Source organism: Anopheles coluzzii, chromosome 2, assembly GCF_943734685.1.
Source record: "Anopheles coluzzii chromosome 2, AcolN3, whole genome shotgun sequence".
Lineage (NCBI taxonomy): Eukaryota > Metazoa > Arthropoda > Insecta > Diptera > Culicidae > Anopheles > Anopheles coluzzii.
In genome coordinates, this window is record NC_064670.1 from 91235149 (window position 1) to 91257403 (window position 22255).

Below are 22255 nucleotides of genomic sequence, written 5' to 3' on the forward strand. Positions count from 1 at the left end.
CTGAAACGATCGCCTCAAAAAGACTGCCAAAAACACCAAACAGATCCTTTATTATCCCGCTCCTGCCCAAAAACTGCACGATCAACGATCAAGTAGCCCTTGGGAAACGTTGTCTTGCTTGCTCACTCATCCCTCAGCGGCACGACGACTTTCCAAAAACCACACCGTTCGCGCTGGGCTGGCAACCGCACCGACCGGGGTGCGTGTATATTCCTCGCTTGCCGACGATCTCGTTTCGTTCTTGCTGGTCTTGCGCAGCCCCTCCGACTCACGATCACGGCAAGTTCGGGCGCCCGAGCGCACACTACTACTTTGCGCCTTTGCGCGTCCGCACCAACCGCTCAGTACAGCTTGAGTCGTTGACGCTGAGAGGCCGCAGCGCGTTTCGTTTCCCGTCGAAAGGTTGTGTGCACCCAGGGAGGGGTTTAGTTCGCATAGATTTATGCTGAGAGAAAGGGGGGGGGGGGGGGTGCTGGTGGAATGGTTGGCGGTCTTTTGTGGTTTGCCGTCGTGGTGAAGGCGAAGATTGCGCTTATTGTATTTTCTGCTGCTGCTGCTGCTGCTGCTACTATCATCGTTCGAGGCAGGGTGGAAGATGGTGAACAGTCAGACGGTGGCGTTACTGTGAGGGGTTGCGATCTTCTCGCACCGTGTGAGTGTAGTGGTGTTATCACATTGTGTGCAATACAACAACAAAAAACAGAAGCGAAGATACGAGAACTAACATTGCGGAATGAACGAAACGCAACGATTGAAGGTCGGGGCGCGGATTTGCTTCTTTTATCCCGGCGTTTGGTGTTGTCTGCTGCCGTGGTGGAGTTGAATTTATCAGTGCGAGCCACACGATCGCGATCTTAGGTATCTCAGTGCGCTGGTGTGTCGTTTTCTTGCTGTGTTAGTTTGAAAGTGTGTTTCTCGGAGACGATTGTTTGAGATTGGCGTGAGTCTATGAGAAGCTTATTCTCATCACATCAGTCGCACATTATCGTAGCAGCGCGAGTGTGTGTGTGTGCAATATTATTGATTGCACTTTGTTGCATGTATGCATTTTTCATCGTTGCTAACACTGAAACACACAGTCACAACTGCTACATCACATGTGTTCAATAGTGTTCAATAGTAAACCGTGCAAATGAATTGTTTTGACAATTTGTTACACTGCCCAATCGAGAGAGAGTAACAGACGAGCACGGTAGAAGCCGGGAAATTGCATCAAACAACGCTTTATACACCCGCTTTCTTGATCGTGCTTCGCGCTGGTGCAGAGAGTTATTAGAAAGTTTTCCCTCGGGAAGAGCTGCAGCATCCCACTGTGGGGTTGATTTCTCTTGCAACACAGTTTTACAACGAAGTTTACCGCAAAAACAGTGAACTAATGGTGGTTTTTGAATGATTTGTGTTTTTTAAGTGAATTTTCTAATGATTGTTGCTCTTGCGATTGCATTTTTATAGTGTTTTAAACTCATTGTTAAACTAATTCATACTTATGCATGATTTATTTCACCACCGCACACGTAAGAGTTTTGCTTACCACATGAAAGGGAAGCAGCAGCAGCAGTAGATGAAAAAATTGAAGCATAAATGCAAATGCAAATCCATAAACCATGATCGCCACATAACAAGTTCCTTGCCCGTGTGTAATAGTGAAATATTTTCCCTATTTTCCAGCCCGTCGTCTCACTTTTCCTTCAAAGCCCGCCCGCTAAGTGTGTGCAGTAGTAAGTGAGTGAACGTGAAGTAGGCAAAAAAAACCCCAAAATAATTGCCACCCCGAGGCCGCCCTCACCCCGGAGTGTGCTTAGCAGTGGTGCCCTTTCCTTCTAACTGCCCACGTCGTGTCGTGTCGTGGTGCTCGTTGTGTGCATTTGCAGTGTCTCAAAGCGTGTGGTTGTGTGTAACGCCGTATTGCATAACTCACTCACCGGCGTGCGCCCTAAAACCGAGCGCACCTTCGGCTAAAAAGGGTTCGTCGCCGACGCTGCCGCCGCCCGCACGAGCATTGAAATCGTTCGATCGAATTTGGATTTGCGCGATTTGTCTGTCGGTGATTGTGGTGGTGTTGGTTTGTGGTAGTGTTTCAAGTTGGCGTTATGGTAGTGTAGGTGCCCCGCAGTGTCACATTGGACGTGATCTCGAGTGATCACCCATTCTATTCGTCTCTTGGCGTGCATTCGATTGTGCCCGTAGCCCAAATTTTGCAACGAATTTCGGTTCCAGATAGAGTTGGTGCGAGCTGGTTGCCAGAAGTGACAGAGTGGGAAGCAAACTGTACACCACAAAAGGCGCGACGATGAAGCTGAAGCTGCTGTACACGCTGGCCAGCATAGCGCTGCTGACCGTGGCCAGCTGTGAAGCGAAAGGTAAGCTGTGCAAAAATAAATTGTCTCTCGGCCGCTTGGCCGCGGTAAGAGAAGTGGTCAACCTTCGTCAAGCAAAGAGTAAATGCCGCGCGTAGGAGTACCGAAGTAAAGGCTAATAAGTAATACAGCGAGGCGTTCATTTTAGTGCTCGTAAAGGTCGAGGACAACTGCAGTGCTGAAAGCGAAACATTACACACCCATTGTGAATTTCTCTCTCTCTCACGCGCTGGCCAATATGCCAAAAATGCTTTGTACTTTGTGGCAATGAAGCTATCTTTTTCGCATATTAAGATATGTCATTTTTCCTCAGTATTGGTTTAAGAACACTTTCAACCCCTATTTGCGCCACTCTCCCACATTACGGGTTATTCAGATTTTAACAATTTGTCAAAAGCTGCAAGAATTTACCTAGCCTGCAAGGGCGCGCAGACCAGCAACCATTCTTCTCGCCCATTGACTCATTACCATACTTGAGCCAAAAATGGAAACTGGTTCGTTCAGTACACGCAGACAGGCAAACGCTCCAGCGACGAGGTTTTTATACCTTCCACAAACTGAAACGCTGTCTCCTGCAAATACCCCGTGATCTTTGGCAAGCAAAGGTTTGTGCGGAGATCAGCGCCGAGCTTGGCATAAATATTGACTCATTGCGCCACGTAAACCCAAGCCATAAACAACATCGCAAACGTCACGTCCATGTACGGGGAGTCGTTTGTCCGTGAATGAAATTCGGAGTCCACCCAGCGGCCTAATCCGCACGAGCGCTCGAAAACGACCGTACACGCTCAGGCAGCTCGTGAACCGGTTCACCGGCGGTGTGCGCGGAGTAAAGAGAGGCGAGGCAGTCGCGCGACGGCTGCTTAACGCGACAAACATTCGCCGCCACCGACGCAACGGACGATTTTCGGGGGAGGGAGCGATGGAAGGCTAAAAAGGTGTCTAGTGGAGATTAAACAAAGCTCGGCCCGGGGGAGATGGCGTCATCGTCACTTCGGTTGGCTCCGCTGCCGGTTAGAGGTCGAAATGGTGGGCTGAAACTGCACTGCACCAACACTCCAAAGGGGTTCTTCAAAACCGGGAAATGTGGAGTGGAGTCGCTTCATGCTTGTCGGTGGGGGCAGTACTTTGGTTTCTATTTGTTGTTGCTCAGTGTCAATTGCACACGCGCACTGTTGCTGTTTGATGACGGTAAACTGAACGGTCTGTGACATTGCCTGTGACATCATCCGACCGGAAATGCAAGCTCGTCCCGGATGCGAACGGTCCCTGTGCCGGCAGTTTTGTCTTTTGTCGGGATTTCTTCTTTTCTCTGTTTGATTTCACCTCAATCGGGGAGTTGCCTCATCGATGCTCGATGCTGGGTGCTGTCACGTTGCGTTAGATACCGGTTAGATTGCAAATTTCCTTACTGGTTGAATTGCAAATCGGGTTTCTTTTTCCCCTTTTGAGTGACTAGGAACTGTGCCGCTTTATACACATTTTTGGTTTCCTTTTTGGTATTGCAATTACACAATCAAAATATAAACCATGTTCAATAAATCAAATGATTAATCTTTTATCATATTTAAATAAAAATCCAAGATTAAATAAATTACAAAAGTCAATAACAGCCTAAAATAATTCTCCAAATACCAAATACAAACACGTAAAACAGCAATAAAAAAGCACCAAAAGGAAACCCTTGAGCAATTTTCCACACATGCTTCTTCGCATTACGCATTTGCTGATCCATTTTCCTACTTACTCACGATGACCCACGGAAATGCACTCTTCAAATGCACTTGGAAAGTGTTCCCACTGCATTTGTCACAAATTCCACACCGCACGCAACTCACCGCGGCCATTCCAGAGCGTCATTCAATGCACCACATACCAGCGCGGGCCCATCATCGCCCCAGAGTCTGGCTTTGCGCAAAGGGCCAGCGTACATCATCGCCTCGAAGACTGATTTATGGCTTCTAGATTCCATATGCGCTGCGGACACGTTCGAACCTCTCTCGAAACGCTTCTATCACGGGGCTTGGCGTGGCTGGCTGTTCGAGGCCCCGTCGTCATCGTCGGCTGTGTGGTCGTCGCCGGATGCATAACCGCCGTCATCACGTACCGACGCATCACCGCACTGGAACGGAAATATGGCAGCATGATTTATACCGGCTGGCGCATTATCGCTTCCTTTTCGGTATTCGGCTTTCCGTCCGTTTAGAAAACGCATCTCGCTTCTTTTTTCATACTTCAGTTCATGCAATGCATGCACATACCATCACATCCATTCGCGCCCGTCCATCCATTAGGCGGAGAAGAACATTCTTGCTGCCGGTCGGTGCACACGGGCAAGGAGAGCTTGCCTTCTTGTTATGTTGCACCTCTTTCTTGGAAACAAAACTGCGGCGAACGAAAGCCAACACGCAGTTGGGAGTGAGTGATTTTCCCGTGTGCTTTAGATGCAATTCTGCTTTTTATTCTTTATTTTTATGAAGTTTGTAAAGTAAAAGCGAATCTCTCATTAGGTTGAGGGAAGGTTGAGAATGTCTTTTTGTTTTTTTCTTCTTTGTAAAATGCATCGAACCTCGACTTTACGACCCGGACCCGGTGCTGTAATTATGGTTTCGAGAACCTGGCAAACAACCTGTCGATTGTGCCGCTGTCATCAACGACGGTGACACGATTATGTGCTATGTTTTTGCTGATTATAATCCCTTGCCATGGACAGATCATCTGCAAAACACTGCTCCCGGTGTAGCACTGTATGTTTAAGCCGATGCTATTTGCTATTAACTTCTTGCTCTGTTCTTTTAATGGACACTTGGCTCGATGGTGCAAAAGGTGCTCTTCCTTTGAGAGATAACACGATGCTGATAGTATTGAACGCAGTGTAAAAACGTGTGACAGTTCGTTGTTTTCAAAGGAAGTAGTTATAGCCTGACTCTGAAGTATCATTTTCACGCGTTTTTACTACTTATAGTCCAGAGCACCAACAAGTGGACAGAACGCGAATAAGATGTGACGATTCGTGGAAGCAAGTCATTTTGCCGAAGAACTTTCCCATTGGCATCTATTTTACGAGGCATTCTTTCAGGGAAACGAATCATTATGACGGGATCATTTCTAGGTGATAATCACAATCTTCATGATCACTTGACACGATCAACTAAGGTTAGGTCAACGCTATACTTATGTAAAATATACAAGAAATAGCGTTATTTCCCGTCGCCTGCATAGAACACGAGCGAAGGGTTCCTCGTTGTTATACTGTTGAAGTCTTTTATTTCCTTTCAGAGCAATCAAGCTAAATTTCGTAATTTTTGAGCTATACAAAGGAATTTACTGGTTTTCAGTAGTTTGATTTAGTAGTTAATTATTTTAATTATCAAAACCTGTGCATATTTTCAAGTTCTACTACAAATCACGTTTGTAAATAATTAGTTTCCTGTTTCACTTCGCATCAAACTCCAGCATCAGTGAAAGTGATCACCCATAAAATTCCAATCAAAGGGTGAGGCTGGCTTCCGAAGCGTCGTATGGCTTCTGGCGTTTTGTCTAACCCACACCACACCACAAAAACCAAACCTCGACACGGCTTCTATAACTCACTTTCGCTAACACTTCCCGGCACACCTTCCAAAGGGCGTTAGACCCCTGCTTCCTTTCCCCATTTCCTGCACTACTTTCACTGCAGCCCGAGGCAGCATCCAGCAAACATATCGAAAGACTCTTTCTTTCAGCTTCTCCTGTCATGCTGTTAAGGGTGGTTTAAAAAAATCCCCTAGATGTGATCTGCTTGCAGACGGCAAACCGTACTATTCCTTGAAAGCTGCCGCGCTAATGAGCAATTTCAAAGGCTTCGGCAGAGGCTATTCATTTTCCCAAGCGCAGGCGCATACCAGCAGAACGGTACCAATTATTCTGTGCCTGTGTGTGAAGACTCACTTTTTGTTCAGTATCGAATGACATCACAAAAAAGCCGCGTCTATGTTCATCACACGGTACAAGGGTGGTGTGCTATCGCTCCAGCAAGCATACGGTTCCTTAGCTGCTTAGCACGACGAAATTAAGGCAGATGGTATGCGTCATGCAAAACTTTCTCCAACAACACGAAGATGGTGACGCCGACAACACACACCAGCCCCGAGGTGCAATTGTTCGCTTAGCGTTGGAGGTTGAAGGGGCACCAACGACGACGCTGACAGCATTGCGCGTGAGTTTCTCGGGAATGGGTCGTGGTGCTAACGTGGTGCTTTATTCGAAGTGATGACAGCCTCTAGGTGGGATTGGTTTGTCATCTAATGCAGAGTTGATTAGCGTGCAGCGGTCACGGTAATACGTTTTATGGTCAACTCGACCCTTAAAGTTACCAGCACACCAAGTGAGTGTCGGGATGAAAAATTCAACCATAAAGGGTCAATGGTGTTAAACTCCCTGCGAGTACCCACTGGGAAACGAGTTTTGGAGTCACTCTTAATAACAATTTGTCAACTAGATGTGGAACGGCATGTCCCCCTTTTACGCAGAAGACTTTCAAGCTTTATCTGGCTAAAGCTACGTAAAGAGCACAACATGCGAGCAATCTGTAGAGCATTGTATACAATTGCAGATGCAGGCGCCATTTGTAACTGCATTCCATAGCAAATGGAATTTACAGTGACCTTCAATCCAAGCTTCGCCAAGAAATGAAATGATACACAATAAACACTGCCCAAGGGATGTCTTTCCAGTTTTTGCATGTACCATCGATGGCTCAGCGTCTGTTTGCTTTCTTTATCCATCTTTTTTCCGTTTTCGAGCTGCCAATGACGGTTCGACACCTAACAAGAACGGCACCCGGATGAGTAAACAATACTGACAGCTTCCTCCTTTTGTAAGACACCTTCTCGTGCCTGAAATCTCTTCTCTCTACACCGCTGCCTACAGCTTCGCTATATTAACGGATAATATGGCTGCGATTAATACACGCGGATCGGTGTCTGGCTCCATTCAACTGGAAGGACGTGACGTGGGCCCTGTCAGAAGCAATTCATTTTTAACCTTCCTTTTCGGGATGGGTGGGAAACGGAGCGGCGCAGGAAGATGAGCTCCCACACGGCTAGAACTGTTTGACCGGGGGCAGAGTGACTTAAACGCTGCGTGTTTGGGTAGAAGTGATGAACCCGGCAGGCGAGTCAACTGATCGACGTGGTGCAACGAGCAGTAGGATGGCTTTGGCTGTCATTACCTTCGATCCGTGGCTCAACCCAGACAAGCTAAGTGGCCTTGTGGGGTAAAGTACCGTCGTACCTAGGACTCACTGTGTGTTGGTTGAATAGGAGCGTAGGAACCAGGGTTGGTTCGGGTTAGTATAGGCGTCAACAGCAAGCTTCCTTATACGCTAGTCGTTTGACGTTGGCTTTCTAAAAGATGTCTCGCTGAAGTCTCGTTTACTCGGTTTTGTATAATAACTGCCAGCATTTGTAGAATCAATTTAGAATTTTGTTGACTTTACACATTAGTTTCAGAAGAACTAAATAACCTTTTTTTTATTAAAAATTCGGTTACTTCCCGCGTATTCCATAAACTTTTTATCCTTCATGCACCAACCAAACCGCAGTTGGTCACATCCCTATTCTCAAACAAAGAATTGTTGATTCATTTTGCTACATTATTCAAAACATCTTTGCTCCATTCAATTGAAACGTCTGTGAATTTCCTATGCAACACACTGCAATGCTCATAAACCACAATTGTACCGAGAGCGTTACAAAACAACGCTTTGTCCCGCACGGAAAGTGCATCGGGCTTCGGGATCACAGCTGAAAATCACAGTCTAAAAGAAGTACTGCAAGCTGAAGCTCACCCGCCCTGGGATCGGGGATATTCACCGGCTACGGCGGGCGGTAATTATCGCGCATAACAATTCAATGCAGCCGATGGTTTCATAATGGCAATGGCAGCCTCTCTGCTTCCCAAGCAACTTGCGGAAACCGACCACTGTACCGGCATGGCGTGGTAAAATTCGCCATCTCATGGGAATCAACGACCAATGGCGGCCACAATACCAGGGCTAGAAACCGCCAATGGACCTTACGGAAAGCGTTCGGGAGTATGATACGAGCAGAATCTGATAAGCACCCCGGGCCAGAGGCGATCTACTTCCATTTTCCATTCGCTAAAGTGCGGGCGAAGGCGTTTCTGATGATGTCGAGGTTGAGACACATTAGAGCATCCTTTTATGGCTGGTTGAATTACAGCACAGCGAGGATTGCACATATACTACAGATTCAACATTATTTAAAGATTTGCAGTTACTTTATTTCAATATTCAATACAGTGTTTCTTTATAACAATACCTCTTAAGCTAATAAAACAGCGGAGTGTTGATTTGTAATGAAGAATGTAAGTAGTTTTCAAACGAGAGCATAAACATTTATAAAATCAATTGTCTCTCTCAATACTCTTGGAATTTATACTACTGCCACAGCATCAATACACACTCCTACTGTAATCCTGTAAGTGATGCACCCGTTCATCAACATCAGGTATGTCAAACTGGCGGCCCGCGGGCCGCATGCGGCCCGCGTCGATTCTGAATGCGGCCCGCGAGAGTATTTTGAGAATTGCTAAAAGCACTGCAAACCATTAATCTGTTATTACTATTTGTCAAAGTGTATTAAATTTTCCAGAGAAGAACAATTCTTTTGTTGGTATATTTTTCGAAACTAACATGAATGTACCCATAACATCTCATAAACTTATTCTACACAAACGTACATATCAATCGAGACCCTTAAGAATCATTGAATCGAATGCAAGCTCATTCGTATTATGTTTCGATTAAATACTGAATATTAGCATAATTTTGTGCACACTCGATTGCACATTCTGTATGGAAAAATAGATTTGCGTCAACTGTCTACAAACGAAAAAGGAATGAAAATAACTTGATACATACACTAGGAAACTTTGCAACAACTAGTGATTGATTGTCTGAATCGCATCCACGGCTCAAAACCATTTCCGATCATAGTCATTCCGACTTCGAATTCGGCCAAATCATACCAACAGTTCCGTTCGGTGCCGTCCGAAGGCTATAGAGCCGTTTAGAGCCATTCGGAACCGTTGGAGTCATCGGTTGTCCCACCGAATTTGTCAATCTCCATGCCCCCGACTGCCGAGTAAAGGATTCATTCGGCTCCGATTTTTTTCCGACCTTAGAATGTTACATCATTGATATTCGATTGGAGCCACTTCTGTTTTTTGCCATAATCATGCCACCAGAAATGTTAATAAAAATGATTGCAGGCAAGTTCGAATTATTTGTACCCAACATTCTGCAAGACGAATTAATGTAATTTCCAACCTCCCCAAAAATCAAATAAAAAATGATATGATTACGCTTATGCCTAAAGGTTTTAGATTAAGGATAAAAACAATCGAAATGCCGAAGCCTTGCAATACAAAGCTTATTAATAGATTAGCTCACACAGTCCTCAATTCCTCAATTCGCAAATCATCTCCCTTCAAGTGTCAAAAACAGATTTGCCAATCTGTATGGGATCACACACCACGACTCTTCGTCAGATAAAATTATCGTAATTTAAAAAAAAATCTTTGTAAAATACGGGTTCTTGTTATAAAAAAATTAATATATATTCAGAACACTTGGAACATGGAAATTAGCGAAAAATAATGTTTAAACACGCGTTATTACAATTTTTCTCTTGATCTATCAAAAAATTGCAAGCAAATATTTTTGTTATTCATCCAGTGATGGATAGCTGGATTCCATATAAGAAGCGAGGAGTACAAAAGGTCAATTTGTTTAACAATACAAATGTAAAAAAGTATTTTACATAAATATTGGGGTATATTTTCCATTCTCATCTTTGCGGCCCGCGAATCACTGAAAATTTGTACTTGCGGCCCTCTGATGAAATGAGTTTGACACAGCTGATCAACATCAATGCGATCGCGTTGAGTAATGATCGACTTCAGCATCGCCTCATGATCATTACGATTTATCGCCTTGCACAAGTTCTACCCGCTCGCATCACAGACGATCGTCCAGCACAGAGAAGAATGAGTAGAAGAACGCCAGCAAATAAACTTAACTGTGAGTAATGCACTTCTACGCTCTGCGGCCACCGAAGCTGACGGCTCTGTCCATCGACCGGCCCACAGACGCGATGATTGAGCAGAAGAAATGTGTAAATTATCATCGTTTCGAGGGGAGCGCAGTTGGTGTGTGCAGTTTGATTTTACGATTAAAAATGTTCTACATCCCCATCGATCGGACGATACTGTGGACCGTTTACGGTCGGCTCTTGATCTGGCGGAAGAGTTTCGGTGAACCGGGAAGCAAGACACCTAAACACTTTGCACTTTTCATCTTGAAGACCTCAAAAAAGTTTAGCTTCACAACCAACCCCGTCCTGTCGCTTATTTTCCAGCACCGGTTCGTCTCCTTTCGTGCCTTCAAATTGGTTAACGCCCAAATTGACGGCTGCTGGCGTAGATTATCGACGACGGAAATAATGTTTCTGACATTCAGCCGTCCAACCATCGGCGCTCTGGCACGATCACATCAAAGGGAATCGAGCTTGTCGATCGCAGCTGTTGGCAGCGATCGTAATCGGCGTTTTGAAAGTTCATCTTCGCCTAGCCGGGGCTCACCCAAGAGCGAAACAATTTCGCTCGGATCATCGCTTGAATTTTGCGAAACTTAACAAAAGCATAACATTACCGCGCATCGCCTTTTCGTGCGGTTTTGCATTATCGTAACGGTTTGATCGTACCTTCCAGAGGGGAGATGTTTGAAAACTTTGCAAATTGATAGCTTTCAACACCTGGAAATTGTGGTCGATGTCTCGGAGTCTTTAATAAACGAGACGATGGTTTTGGTCCGAAACAGCATCAAAGCATTGATCTTCTCTCCGTCCGTAGATAAATTCAACCTTACCTGGTCCCAAAACCGGAAATGCAAAATAATGCTGTTATCGCCTACCACAGCAATCTCTGGTCTGGGCTTTTAAAACAAGTTCCTTCCCGCATCGTGTGATATAAAAATAAAACACGCCAATCGTACGACACCGGTGAGTGCAGAAATAAATCTTTTACGACGATTACGCTTGGCCTTCTCCTCTGTCCAGCAAATCAAGGAATGAAGATTGGCTACACATATTAGTTTAACATTTTGATTTTCTCACTCGAAGTTGCCTCCAGTCCAGTCCGTTTCGTGCGGTTCTCCGGGCGAATAAATTAATGCCAATCGCGTGTTGCAGGTTTTGCACAAGGTGGCCCTCGACTTGGCTCCATTCGGAAGTTGGTGGCAAGCCGTGTACAAGCCGTGTCTGTCTCCATGCAGTTACAAAGTCTCGCCAGAGATTACCTTCAGGTTCTGCGCCCGCCAGCCGTAATGCGTCCTACGCTCATGGCAGTAAACGCGTTCTTGCTCGAACCTCGGATCGATGGCCGATTGTAAATTTCAATGAACGTTTGCATCGTTCAAGTCAAACTGATGTCACAGGGCAGCAAAGGTGCACAGGGTGAGCAACTGGTTTCTTCGCTTGCCACGACGGCGGACAGCGTTCTGACGGGAATGGCCGTCGTCTGTTTGATCGTTTGAGCGGGCGCTGCTGCTTCTGCGCCTGGAAACGGTGGAGTTAGTTTTCATTAACTCATTTCCTAATTAGGAAACGAAACCGGGATTCACGAAGCGAAGGATTATCGCGATCTTACGTGGCAGGTGTACTATTAAAACATGCTTAATTGAAGCCACTGTTATCTAGTGCAGTGCGATCGGACGCAAGTCCACTGTTTGTAATTTACATTTATTTGCAGATTCGCTCGATTGCGCGATGCTCGATAGCGAGTGTGTTGGTTGTTAGAGTTTCCCGGGCGTAATTAATACCAGATATTTTTCATCCCTTACTGCTACTGGTCTTGGTGAAATTTAATAATTCAAATCTGATTTTAAATCCCAGTTCGTACTGTAAGTCTAAGCTTGCATGAAATATGTGAATTCTAATTAAAAAATCAATATTTGATCTTGTATCAGATAAGGTGTTGTGCCCATTCCCTAAGCGGTTGTTTTAAACCGCTACCAGCTCTTGTCAGGGAAATACCTAATTAATAAACATCTATTAAGTATTGGTTGAAGAAACCCCCGTTTAGTGAAGTAAAATAGCTGTAACAGGTCAAGATAAAAAAAACTAAAGAGCATAAAATTGATCGCTCCGAAATCTTAAGTAAACCGCTTCAATGAGAGCCGGTTACACCTATCCAAACGCCCCAAAACGGTTGGTTTCATTTTTTGCCACTGTTTGCCAAATTGATCGCCCACACTTCCGGATTTTTGTTTTGGAAGGGGGGAGGGGGGATCTAAATTGAGGTGATTGGTATAGGGCGGAGTACATAAAAGACGGCCAGTTCCTGTCGGAACGCGAACATCCTGGGGCGGGGCCCACCAGCATGTACGCTTCATGTTCCAATTAATGCGATCTCTTTGCCGCTTTTCCGATCAAGAAGGGAATCAATTAGTTCTGCTAGCAGTAACGAGCTGCAGCCGGCTTATTGTTTTTGTGCATTGAATTTTGACCTAGTTACGGCATTTATGTTGGAAAAAATAGATTGTAGGAAATATTTCTGATTTTATTTCATGACAAAAAGAATCAGGAAAATGGGAAAACCAAACATAGTAATAAAATGAAAATTTAACTGAGCAATGTAATTGAGGGAAATCGAGAAACATATTAAATTATGCACCATGTAAAATATTCAACTTTAGAGCAAATAATATGAAAAACTATAACTAAACAAGATAACTAATTAAGAAACGATATTCAACAAAAATTGAATTACGAGAAACATATACTGGAAAACTTATATTGGATTACTTTTAAAAAGTAAATACATAACTACAACAAAATAGAGTCTAATAAATTAAAAAAATAACCCATTATAATGAGGTACTGACATTTTCATTCAAGAAAATTTAAAAGAAACAAACAATACAAGTAATTGTTTTTGTTATATACGTATAAGACAGACAGTACAGATGAAATTCAATTATTTTTAAATTTACTGAAAAAATAAACAACTTACTATAAAATAAACATTGAAATCATTTTTAAAAAGTAAGAACAGTAGCAAAATTTCATCAAATTGAAGTAAAACACAAACAAAACCAAAACACACCCTCATAATGAGGTAGTGACAATGGCAATTGCAATCAACATTGTTATTGTTTTGCCATAATGAAGAATGGAATGGAAAGAAAGGAACACAAAGACCTTCCCTCAACATCTCGCATAACCTTGGCCAATAAAAAAAACTGCAACTCGAACTGGAAAGCTACAAAGCAAGAAAAGAAAATCTCGCACTGAGTGCCGCGAGGTAGTGAATTGGTGTGAAACTAATGCAACTACTAGGAGAGTCTCTCCCCTTGTCGGTCTGTCAGTAAATTTGGTCTATTTGGCAGTTGAGAGCTGAAGAGAGGGAGCAGCAAAAAGAAGGTAACCGGCACAATATGTTCCCCTTTCCAAAAATCGTACCCACCCCACAGGTGCTTTGACGACTCGGCGCACGGATGAAACTGAGAACGTTGATGCCACGAGCAGGCACAGAACCCCAAAACGTGTTGGTGTGAAAATTCATTTCTCTCCCCCACTCCCTCCCCCACACCACACCAAAACAAACCCGTAAAACCGTAAAGTGCTCCAAATAGTCATCCGACACGAGCGGCACCAGGCCACAGCCGGGTGCACTATAATTTTGATTCAATTAAAGCCGGTAACGTTTTTCCTAGATTTTCGGCACGTTTTTTCGAGGTCGTTTTCGGCGCTGCTTCGAAGTTAGAGGGGTGGATTGGAGGAATCTTTCTACTCAAATTTAAACCAGTTCGCTTTCTTTTGGCGGGTGGCGAGCGATGATGCTGCCGTTGTGCGTGATTTTCCGCCTTGCCACTGCCCAAAAACCGGCATGGAAGCAATTTAACTGATCGTCTCTAAGCGCAAATTCGCTTTGTTCAACGAGAGAAGCACATCAATCTCGATGCGCTGGGAGAGGAGATCGTTGGTAGGACGTAAAATTTCCACACAAATTTTCCGCCCAGCTTTTGCCGCGGTACGGTGGATCGACGGTGCGGCTTTCGGTGTCAGCGTGGGCAGAAAAGAAAATTGGCACAAATTTTTGGCACACTCGGGAGGCGCCACGCATTTTCTAACCACTTTTTGAGCACTTCAAGTGAAGACGATGGAGGGGTGCTATGGTGAGAAAAAGCCGAAATTTACTATGCAATAGGCCACTGACTGGGAAAGCCACCACATTCTATTGTCCGTGTTGCCGTTTGCTTCAGATTGAGTCATCTACAATTCAATCTTCCATGCAGAAGACGGGTGGGAGTTTGATCTACGGAATGGTCCTTCGAGCCGGAATGGTATGCAAATTTGACGTCACTTTACGCACACAACGCCGAAAGGTGCGACCATCGGGTGATTTATAGTGTTTTCTTTCCCCAAAAAATAGGAGAAAAAACGCTACCTACTTCACTTAAGCCACTTACCGAACAGACGAACTCTTCTTGAAAGTCACCCTTTTTAATGACGAAGCAAGCTTGGCTACCTGCACGTTGAAGCGGGATCGCAGTTGAAAAGGTGATCATCCGCCCTCAATTAAGGCAGCCGGTTTTCCATAAACCCTTTTCCGATTGTACGCTTCTTATCGTGCGATCGTTATCATCAATTAAATGGTAAAAAGAAAAGTCTTGTTTCACTGCTGCTGTTGCTCCTAAAATTCAAGAGCACGAACACAAATTAAGCTATCACAGGGTAGCACAGTGCCCCAGCGAACATACTGCGCCTCATCATCATCATCATCATCTTCGTCGTCGTCATAGTCGGTCCCGTACCAGAAGACCTAGAAACATACCCAATTCCATAACATCATTATTGCATTACGAAGCAGCAGAGCGATCCTCAAACGGCCCGCAATCTTCATTAGATACCGCAGCTCTAAATGGAAATCGTATGCCCCCATGGTTATGGCCCTATTCTTGTCAAACCACTTAATACGCGTGGACGCTCTTTCGAGGGCCCTTGCAACGCTGCTGTGTATGGAGAGACCTGGCTCCTTTCTGGCCGGGTTTGATTGTGCCGATTGGACAGAGCTTTAGCAAAAAGGTTCACGCGGTAGCATCCGACCGGTTTGTCGGGGAGATGCGCCCATCGGGACATTCTTCGGTAGCTTGTCAATCCCTGCGGTCGTTCTTTGCACTCTTCTTCAGGGACCGGGGTGTTTGTTTCTCGTTTTGTTCCACCTTATGCACACACTCGATGCAGAAGCAAAAGGTTTGTCCCGTGTCTTTTATTCCCTACTGTAGATCTTCTCTTGCACACAATGGTACTCATTGATGTGTGGTACGGGTGAGTTTAGTTGTTGCATTTTAAAAAGAAAAATACAACCAAAGCGGTTGGGAGATAGAAATAAATACCAACCTCACCGCAGCCCTTCGTGTACGAGCCCGTTCCAGCTCTACCGATGGTTGTGCAGATTATTGGCGATAATAATTGAACGATTTTATGCTCCGGTGAGTGGTTTTCTCTCGGGATTCCCCAGGGAAACTATGCTCGAGATAGAACGTAACAAATGAGTTTGTTGGCCTTGGGCTAAATAAAACAGGCTCTCTAAAGCAATTCTAAGACGAAAGCAGAGCTCAAACTGATACTTATCACTTGCCTAAAACAAATAAGAAACATCATTTCGTTTCAAATTCCCATCTCAACACCGTTTCGCTCCCGTGTTCTAAAAGATTAATGAAAACAACAGAAACACAATACAATCCTCGGAAGCGCCCCCAAAGAATGTTGTCCGATAAACACAATGAATGGCCACAACCTTCCAAAATTGAGCAATCAATATACGATCAAACGGTTGTATAACTGTACAGTGTGCGTCCGTCAGAACCACCATCACTCAGCCCCACCACTAAAGAAGCATCATAAATGATCGCGCACATAATACGTTCAGTGTGCGCTCGCGCATGCACCTTACGCCTTCGCCGCTTGCGTCAGCAATCCCGTTCCTGGCTGCCCGATGGTCGATTATGTATTTTTATTATTGAAAGTAATTTAATCAAATTATATCAAAGCAGGACCAGCAGTTGGCCGAGTGCACTCGTGGTAGTTTGCACCGTTAGAACCGCGGCACAACCGTATCATCGAATCCAAAAACCGTGGTGCTAATGAGTGCCTTTACAAAACGAACGCCCTGCTACAAACGGACGTCTAGTGCGAGTGTCTGTTGCCTTTTCGTTTCATTTCAACAGAAACAATCATAATTCCTCAGCTCACACGGTGATGCCTGCCGCTCTGAGTGCGATTAAGGAGTAAAGCGAGACATGATTTATTTCGAATGATCGGTTGCACCTGTTGTGTTCCGATCGTACACACTTGCCACGTACAGAGCTTGTACGCCTCATCCCCTCTTTGACCTAATGAGCATCATCCGGCTTGAAGTGGTTACATACGGCCAGTCACGGTCAGAACTGTTAAATTGATTCTTAACATTTTATTGCTGTCAGTAGCTCCAGCGTACCACTAAAACCCCAACCGAAAGCGGAACGAAATGTGGTTCGATTTGTTGTTAGCTTCTTTTTTGCTCCACTTCTCCCATTGCTCTTCTATCTTCTAACACTGAATTCTGAAGCCCATCCTATCCGAAGGTGCAATAATTACTTTAGAACATCGTCTAGAGCGTCTTTCATTCGAGAAGGTTGTTCTGGGCTTCTTTAGCTATTTAATGATTAGAAACGGACATCAGTAATAAGTCGACTGCAAGCCGCTAATTCCCGAAAGCCTTGTGAGGAACGGATGCTTGATCCAGGGACTATTTCGATGTCGGGTTTTATTGATCCTCAATCTGAAGACAAAGCATCATTAAAGTGTACCATATCCAAACAACACCCTCCAAACGTCTTCCACAATGTGCTTCTGGAGAATGGAAATAGATGATAATTAAATCAATCCAAACCACAGGCACGGGCGAAGATCGTCTCTCAACCTGTCATGTGCACCCTCAAAACCCTCTTCCATCTGTCAATACCTGCTTGATGAGCGACGAGACCCAACAATAACTAGTCTAATTGCACCGACCGAACCGAATGTCCAAATTTGGTATCTTCGTTATGTTTCAGAAGCGCTGATTCCGAAGGTACTACAAAGCGTACATAGTTGCTACCAACGCCTCAGTGAAGCAATTTGTCCAGACTTTCCATTAGGCAGGCATTCAATTAGTTATCTGCGTAAGCATGAAAGCCTTCTACTGAAACAGGAACAGCATTCAATAATGAGAGAGCTGTAAAGCATCGTCGTTGTTTTCCCTGCACTCCCTAAACGACGCTAGCTCCAGCTTGGGATAGAATTCATAAGACACTGAACGGTACAATTCTGTGGTCCATCCTCCAACTCCCGCTCCTAATTTCATCCAAATGGGTGCGTCAGACCAGCAAACAAAACTGTCCCGCACACATACCTGTTATCTGTCCAGCTACAGACGGCTGCGGAAGAAGCCACGACAAAAGCTTGTTGGAATTTTATCTTACCAACGCACCACCGTGCCCAATGGCTGCTGCTACCACAAACCATCTCTACTCAATTACACCGCTCCCGACACTAATGTATGCCTGAGAAAGTGAGAAAGGGGATGAGCCTAGCTTCCGGAACACTTGCCCCAATGTCAAGCGACCCAAGAGCTCTCTAAAAGCCAGTAATGAGCCGCTAGTAGTAAGTAACAAGCATCGGTGGAAAGTTGTCGCTTCTCAGCTTCCCAAGATGAATGTATCAGCCGACGTTGCCTCTATCTGCCTTCCCTGTTTGTCCAGATCCAGCTCGTCGGTTGTGTTTTGTGTCTTACTAAACGTCCAATGTACTCAATGATTCTTTTTCTCCCTCCCGCCACTCCTTCTTGTTGTGGTGGTATACCAGAAATTCAATACCCATACAAGGCCAGACGGTGGCCCACCGCCAGCGAGACGCATTTAATCATCCACCTGGTAAGAAACGGCGGGAGCGTCGTTTATAACCAGTGCCAGCGATGTATTGCAAAGGGGCAAGCAACAGGCCGGTACCGATGTGCCGAGTGTCTATTGTTTGCAATTAGACGCTGGTTTCGCCTAAATATACACATCTTCTACCAGCTTCCTCTATTGCTGCCACCGTTCTTTGGCTGCTGTACCTTGCCCATTTCACTCACAGTCACAGTTTGTCCCCGATTTTTTTCCTTCGTTGTGTTCATCAGCAACAACCAACCCACCCGGCCACGGTGACCAACTTCGGGGTGGTTGTTTTATGGGAAAAGAATGAATTAATTACAATCCAACTTGTCCACCCCGTCCGGGACCGTGTTGCATCGCTTCCTACAAAACGCCCCAGGCGCAGCGCCTGCAACCCTTTTGTGCCGTTCACTGCTAATGGCGCCGTGCCCGTGCCAGTAAGGCTGGCTAAATTTTCCACCCCGGTATTTGGGTCAGTGGGCAACAGAGGGAGAGAGAGAGAGACAGAAGGCAAGCGGACCGACGACGATTCGGTGTCCGCACGATCGATTACCCTTTGCTCCTGCTGGCAGGTTCTGCTGCGATTCTGAACGGTTCGGTGTGATGTAATGCCAATTGGCGGGAAAACAATGGAACAATATCGATAACAAGCGGAAGGGTAGGGTGTAGCAATCCTTTCACCAACTTGTGGAAGCAATCGCGATCGTTTAATGAATCGAGCGCGACGATTAAGCACGATTTTCGTGAGTCAGATGATCGATTCGGTTGCCGTGTCCGTGTTACATTGTAGTGTAGTGGTTTGGTGCGCTTTTGAGCTTAGTTCGCTGTGATCGATTAAGCTAAAATACTGAAATTAAAGCATATTGGAGTATTATGGATTAAGAAAAATAGCATAAATTAAAGCATTCCTTCACGAAAAAGGAATTCAACCAGACTTAGCCATATCTCACCATTCCTCTTCCAGTCCAATGTCCAAGTCATCTAAAACCGCATCCATTGCGCAATATCTTCATTGCGCCCGTTCGGTGTGCGAAATAAAAAGGAACCATTACAATTAAAAAGATAAATCCCTGAACAAAACGCCGCTACCACCACCAGTTGCGTCTGATTTATGGCATTATCTTTCACTGCCTCTTCACTGCAACACAGGGGTACACAGGTCCGCGTTTCGTAACGTTTCATTTTCTAACCCTTCATCATTGTGCGGATATGACAGCGATCGCTTTGTAAGATCTCTGTGTGGACGCGACTAGATCGGTAGTGTTTTCCCAAGCACCAGCTACCTTTGAATTCCCACGGGTTGGCGTACCGGAGTGACCAGTAGCACAGTGATTTCAGTATCGCGTCTTGAAAAAAAAACAGGTAGAAAAAAGCTGAAACCTTCAAGTGTCGTTCCAATACTGCGACACTCAGCTCTGCCAGCTGAGTTATCTGATTTTGTACAACAACTTTGAAGGTCCACGTCCACGAGGGAACGTGGCATGAATTTATGCAGCAATAAGGTGGGGTGCCGGGTGACATTCGTTGGCAAGACATAGTGTTTTTATAATGTATACCCACCCTACTTCTTTGCCTGTTTCTTCGTTTTATAATGTGTATTAACATAAAGAATGGCACGCAATCAAACAATGTGTAGGAAAGTTATCTGACCGTACTTCAATGCTGTCATAAAATCGCACTCTTACGATTCGATAACACTATACAATACGGTCTTATGGGGACGACACGCCGTGTGTGTTATACATTTTTATGACACCCAGCTTGTTGTGTTAATTTTCTTTTCCGTTGCTATTTTTGCACCCTCGATCTCCCACCTCGCCTGCGTTGAACACGATACATGGCGCTCCATAATCAGCAAACGATCAGCAAACGAATGCGATAAAATTAAGTAATTCCAATAGAGCCCGCGGAGCGTCATTAGCCAGGACGGGGAGAAGCGAGAAACAGGCGAATTCCCTGCCCATCGTCCCCGGGCACAGCTCTGTCACCATGGCCGGACCAACGATGGGGAAGAAAAGGTTGTTCGAATTGAAACACAATTAAATTGACCGATTTCGTTCCAACAACGTCCGTTTGCGCGATACTGTATGTATAATTCATAACGTCCCCAGTACCAGACGCTGGCAGTATCGTTACACTGGGAATGGGTTCAGGTTCAGGTGCCCAATTGCTCCGGTACACTCTTCACCACAGAGCAACTTCTCTTCCGCGGTGAGATACGAGCGACGATCTTGTTCGTTCGGCGCGCGCAACTTTCATCGCGATTCGCGGCGAACGCAAGCACAACAACAACCCGGTAAGCAAATAAAACATATGAACCCATTACGACAACACGACAGCCTGCGGACTGTCGGTGTGTGTATGTGTGTGTTTTTTTGTTTTATACCAAACAACCCGTTCAATTTGTGGACCAATTGAATGCTAATGAATTCGTGATCCCGGTTCCCGGTGCTGAATGGTACATTATTTTCCCCTCTGCTTCGTCGTTCTCTTCTGTGGCGCGCAGGCGAAGGAATTGGATCGAGTATGCTGGCCTCGGGAAGGACTCAGCGTACTTTGTCTGAATGGTCCGTTTGTGGTATGGTTTGGCTGCAATTGAAGCTGGACGCCACATAAATTATATCAGAATCGGAATCATGCGTGTGTTGGGGAGAAATTAAATGGTCTATTAAATCCATTCGTTGCAACTTTATGGAACATAATGAAATCGAGCATGAAAGCAACGCTGAATAAAAATGTAATTGCGCGTTAAGTTAACATAAAACTACCGATTACAGTATAACTTTACGAGAATGTTTTGGAATATTATTAAAGGAACCTTAAACAAATACATTATAATCATGTTTTTTCCTCTATCAATCAACTTAGTAATTCATAGCTCTTAAGAACCCTTCTCAAAAGCCACTTCAGCCCCTTACTATTGTGTTACTGTTTCTTCACTCTTCTCTCTGCACCAACCACATGCTCATCCAACAACGGTCACCACCCAAAGGAGGCCATGCACGGCCCGGGCGGCCAATAGCTATGTATTTGCGTATTTTATGATTTATGTTTATTACCGATCGGGCGCCCCCACCCCCCAGGAATTGGCTGTCCTGCGGGTGGGCACGACCTCGCGCGAGTTCGCCCGTGGTTCCACCCCGCGAGCAGAGCGATTTGCTCAAACCCCTCCGAGCATAATACATCACGGCGATGCTGCTGCTGCTGGGAGGGATGGCCAACGCCAACTCCTATGATTTAAAATACAATGTTGCCAATACAACGTTCCACAGCCCGGGAAGCTTCTGAAGAAGTGCTTTCCAGGCAGCCGAAATAAGAATAAGCGTGCTGTCCTGTGTGGGGCTTATCTGTTACGGGGCGATCTCACCGACCTCTGTTTTAGGTCGTCGCTGCCACAAACATGAGCCATAAATTTTTGGAATGTGTCTTTCACACACAGCCACAGGCTCTCGAGTAGAGTTAGCATTTCCAATACGAAAACCGTGTCCTCCTAATCTTGCATAGCTGATAGCTCGAATTGTACGTCGCGCATTACCCCCGGCCAACCGGTCAATAAAAGCCGTTCAATATTTTGCATACCGCGTGTTGGCGTAGGGATCAATAAATTCGCCACCGAACAGTTTAACTGTACAGTCTCCGAGCTCTCTGCTTTTATGGGCCACCCCAACTGGCTAGCTAGGTTGTCCTGGAGGTGGAAAACACGAGCCCGCGCGTGTGAGCCACTGATGATGCGTTCTGATAGATGCTCAAGCGTTAGTCACGGACTGTGGGATGCAGCAGAACGTATTGCCATGTGTCGAATCGGTCCACTCGTGTGGCTTTCTAATCTCAAAACTCCAACTGTAAGCTCTGTGGAAAAAAAAACCGCATCATCTTC

At 45.2% G+C, this 22255-nt stretch overlaps 1 protein-coding gene across 2 annotated transcripts in view; it reads left to right on the forward strand.

Annotated features, from left to right (window-relative positions):
- The first annotated feature begins 284 nt into the window (after window positions 1–284).
- Window positions 285–22255, forward strand: part of LOC120949291 (uncharacterized) — a 55013-nt gene continuing 33042 nt past the window's right edge. Inside the window, exons 1-2 of one of the 2 annotated variants that reach the window (XM_040366502.2) lie at window positions 285–402; window positions 1669–2360. In XM_040366502.2, coding sequence (XP_040222436.2) covers window positions 2291–2360 — 70 coding nt within the window. In that variant the 5' untranslated portion in view covers window positions 285–402; window positions 1669–2290. Of the gene's footprint in view, window positions 403–532; window positions 653–1668; window positions 2361–22255 lie in introns of those variants that run through there. The other variant, XM_040366503.2, reaches the window with a different exon arrangement.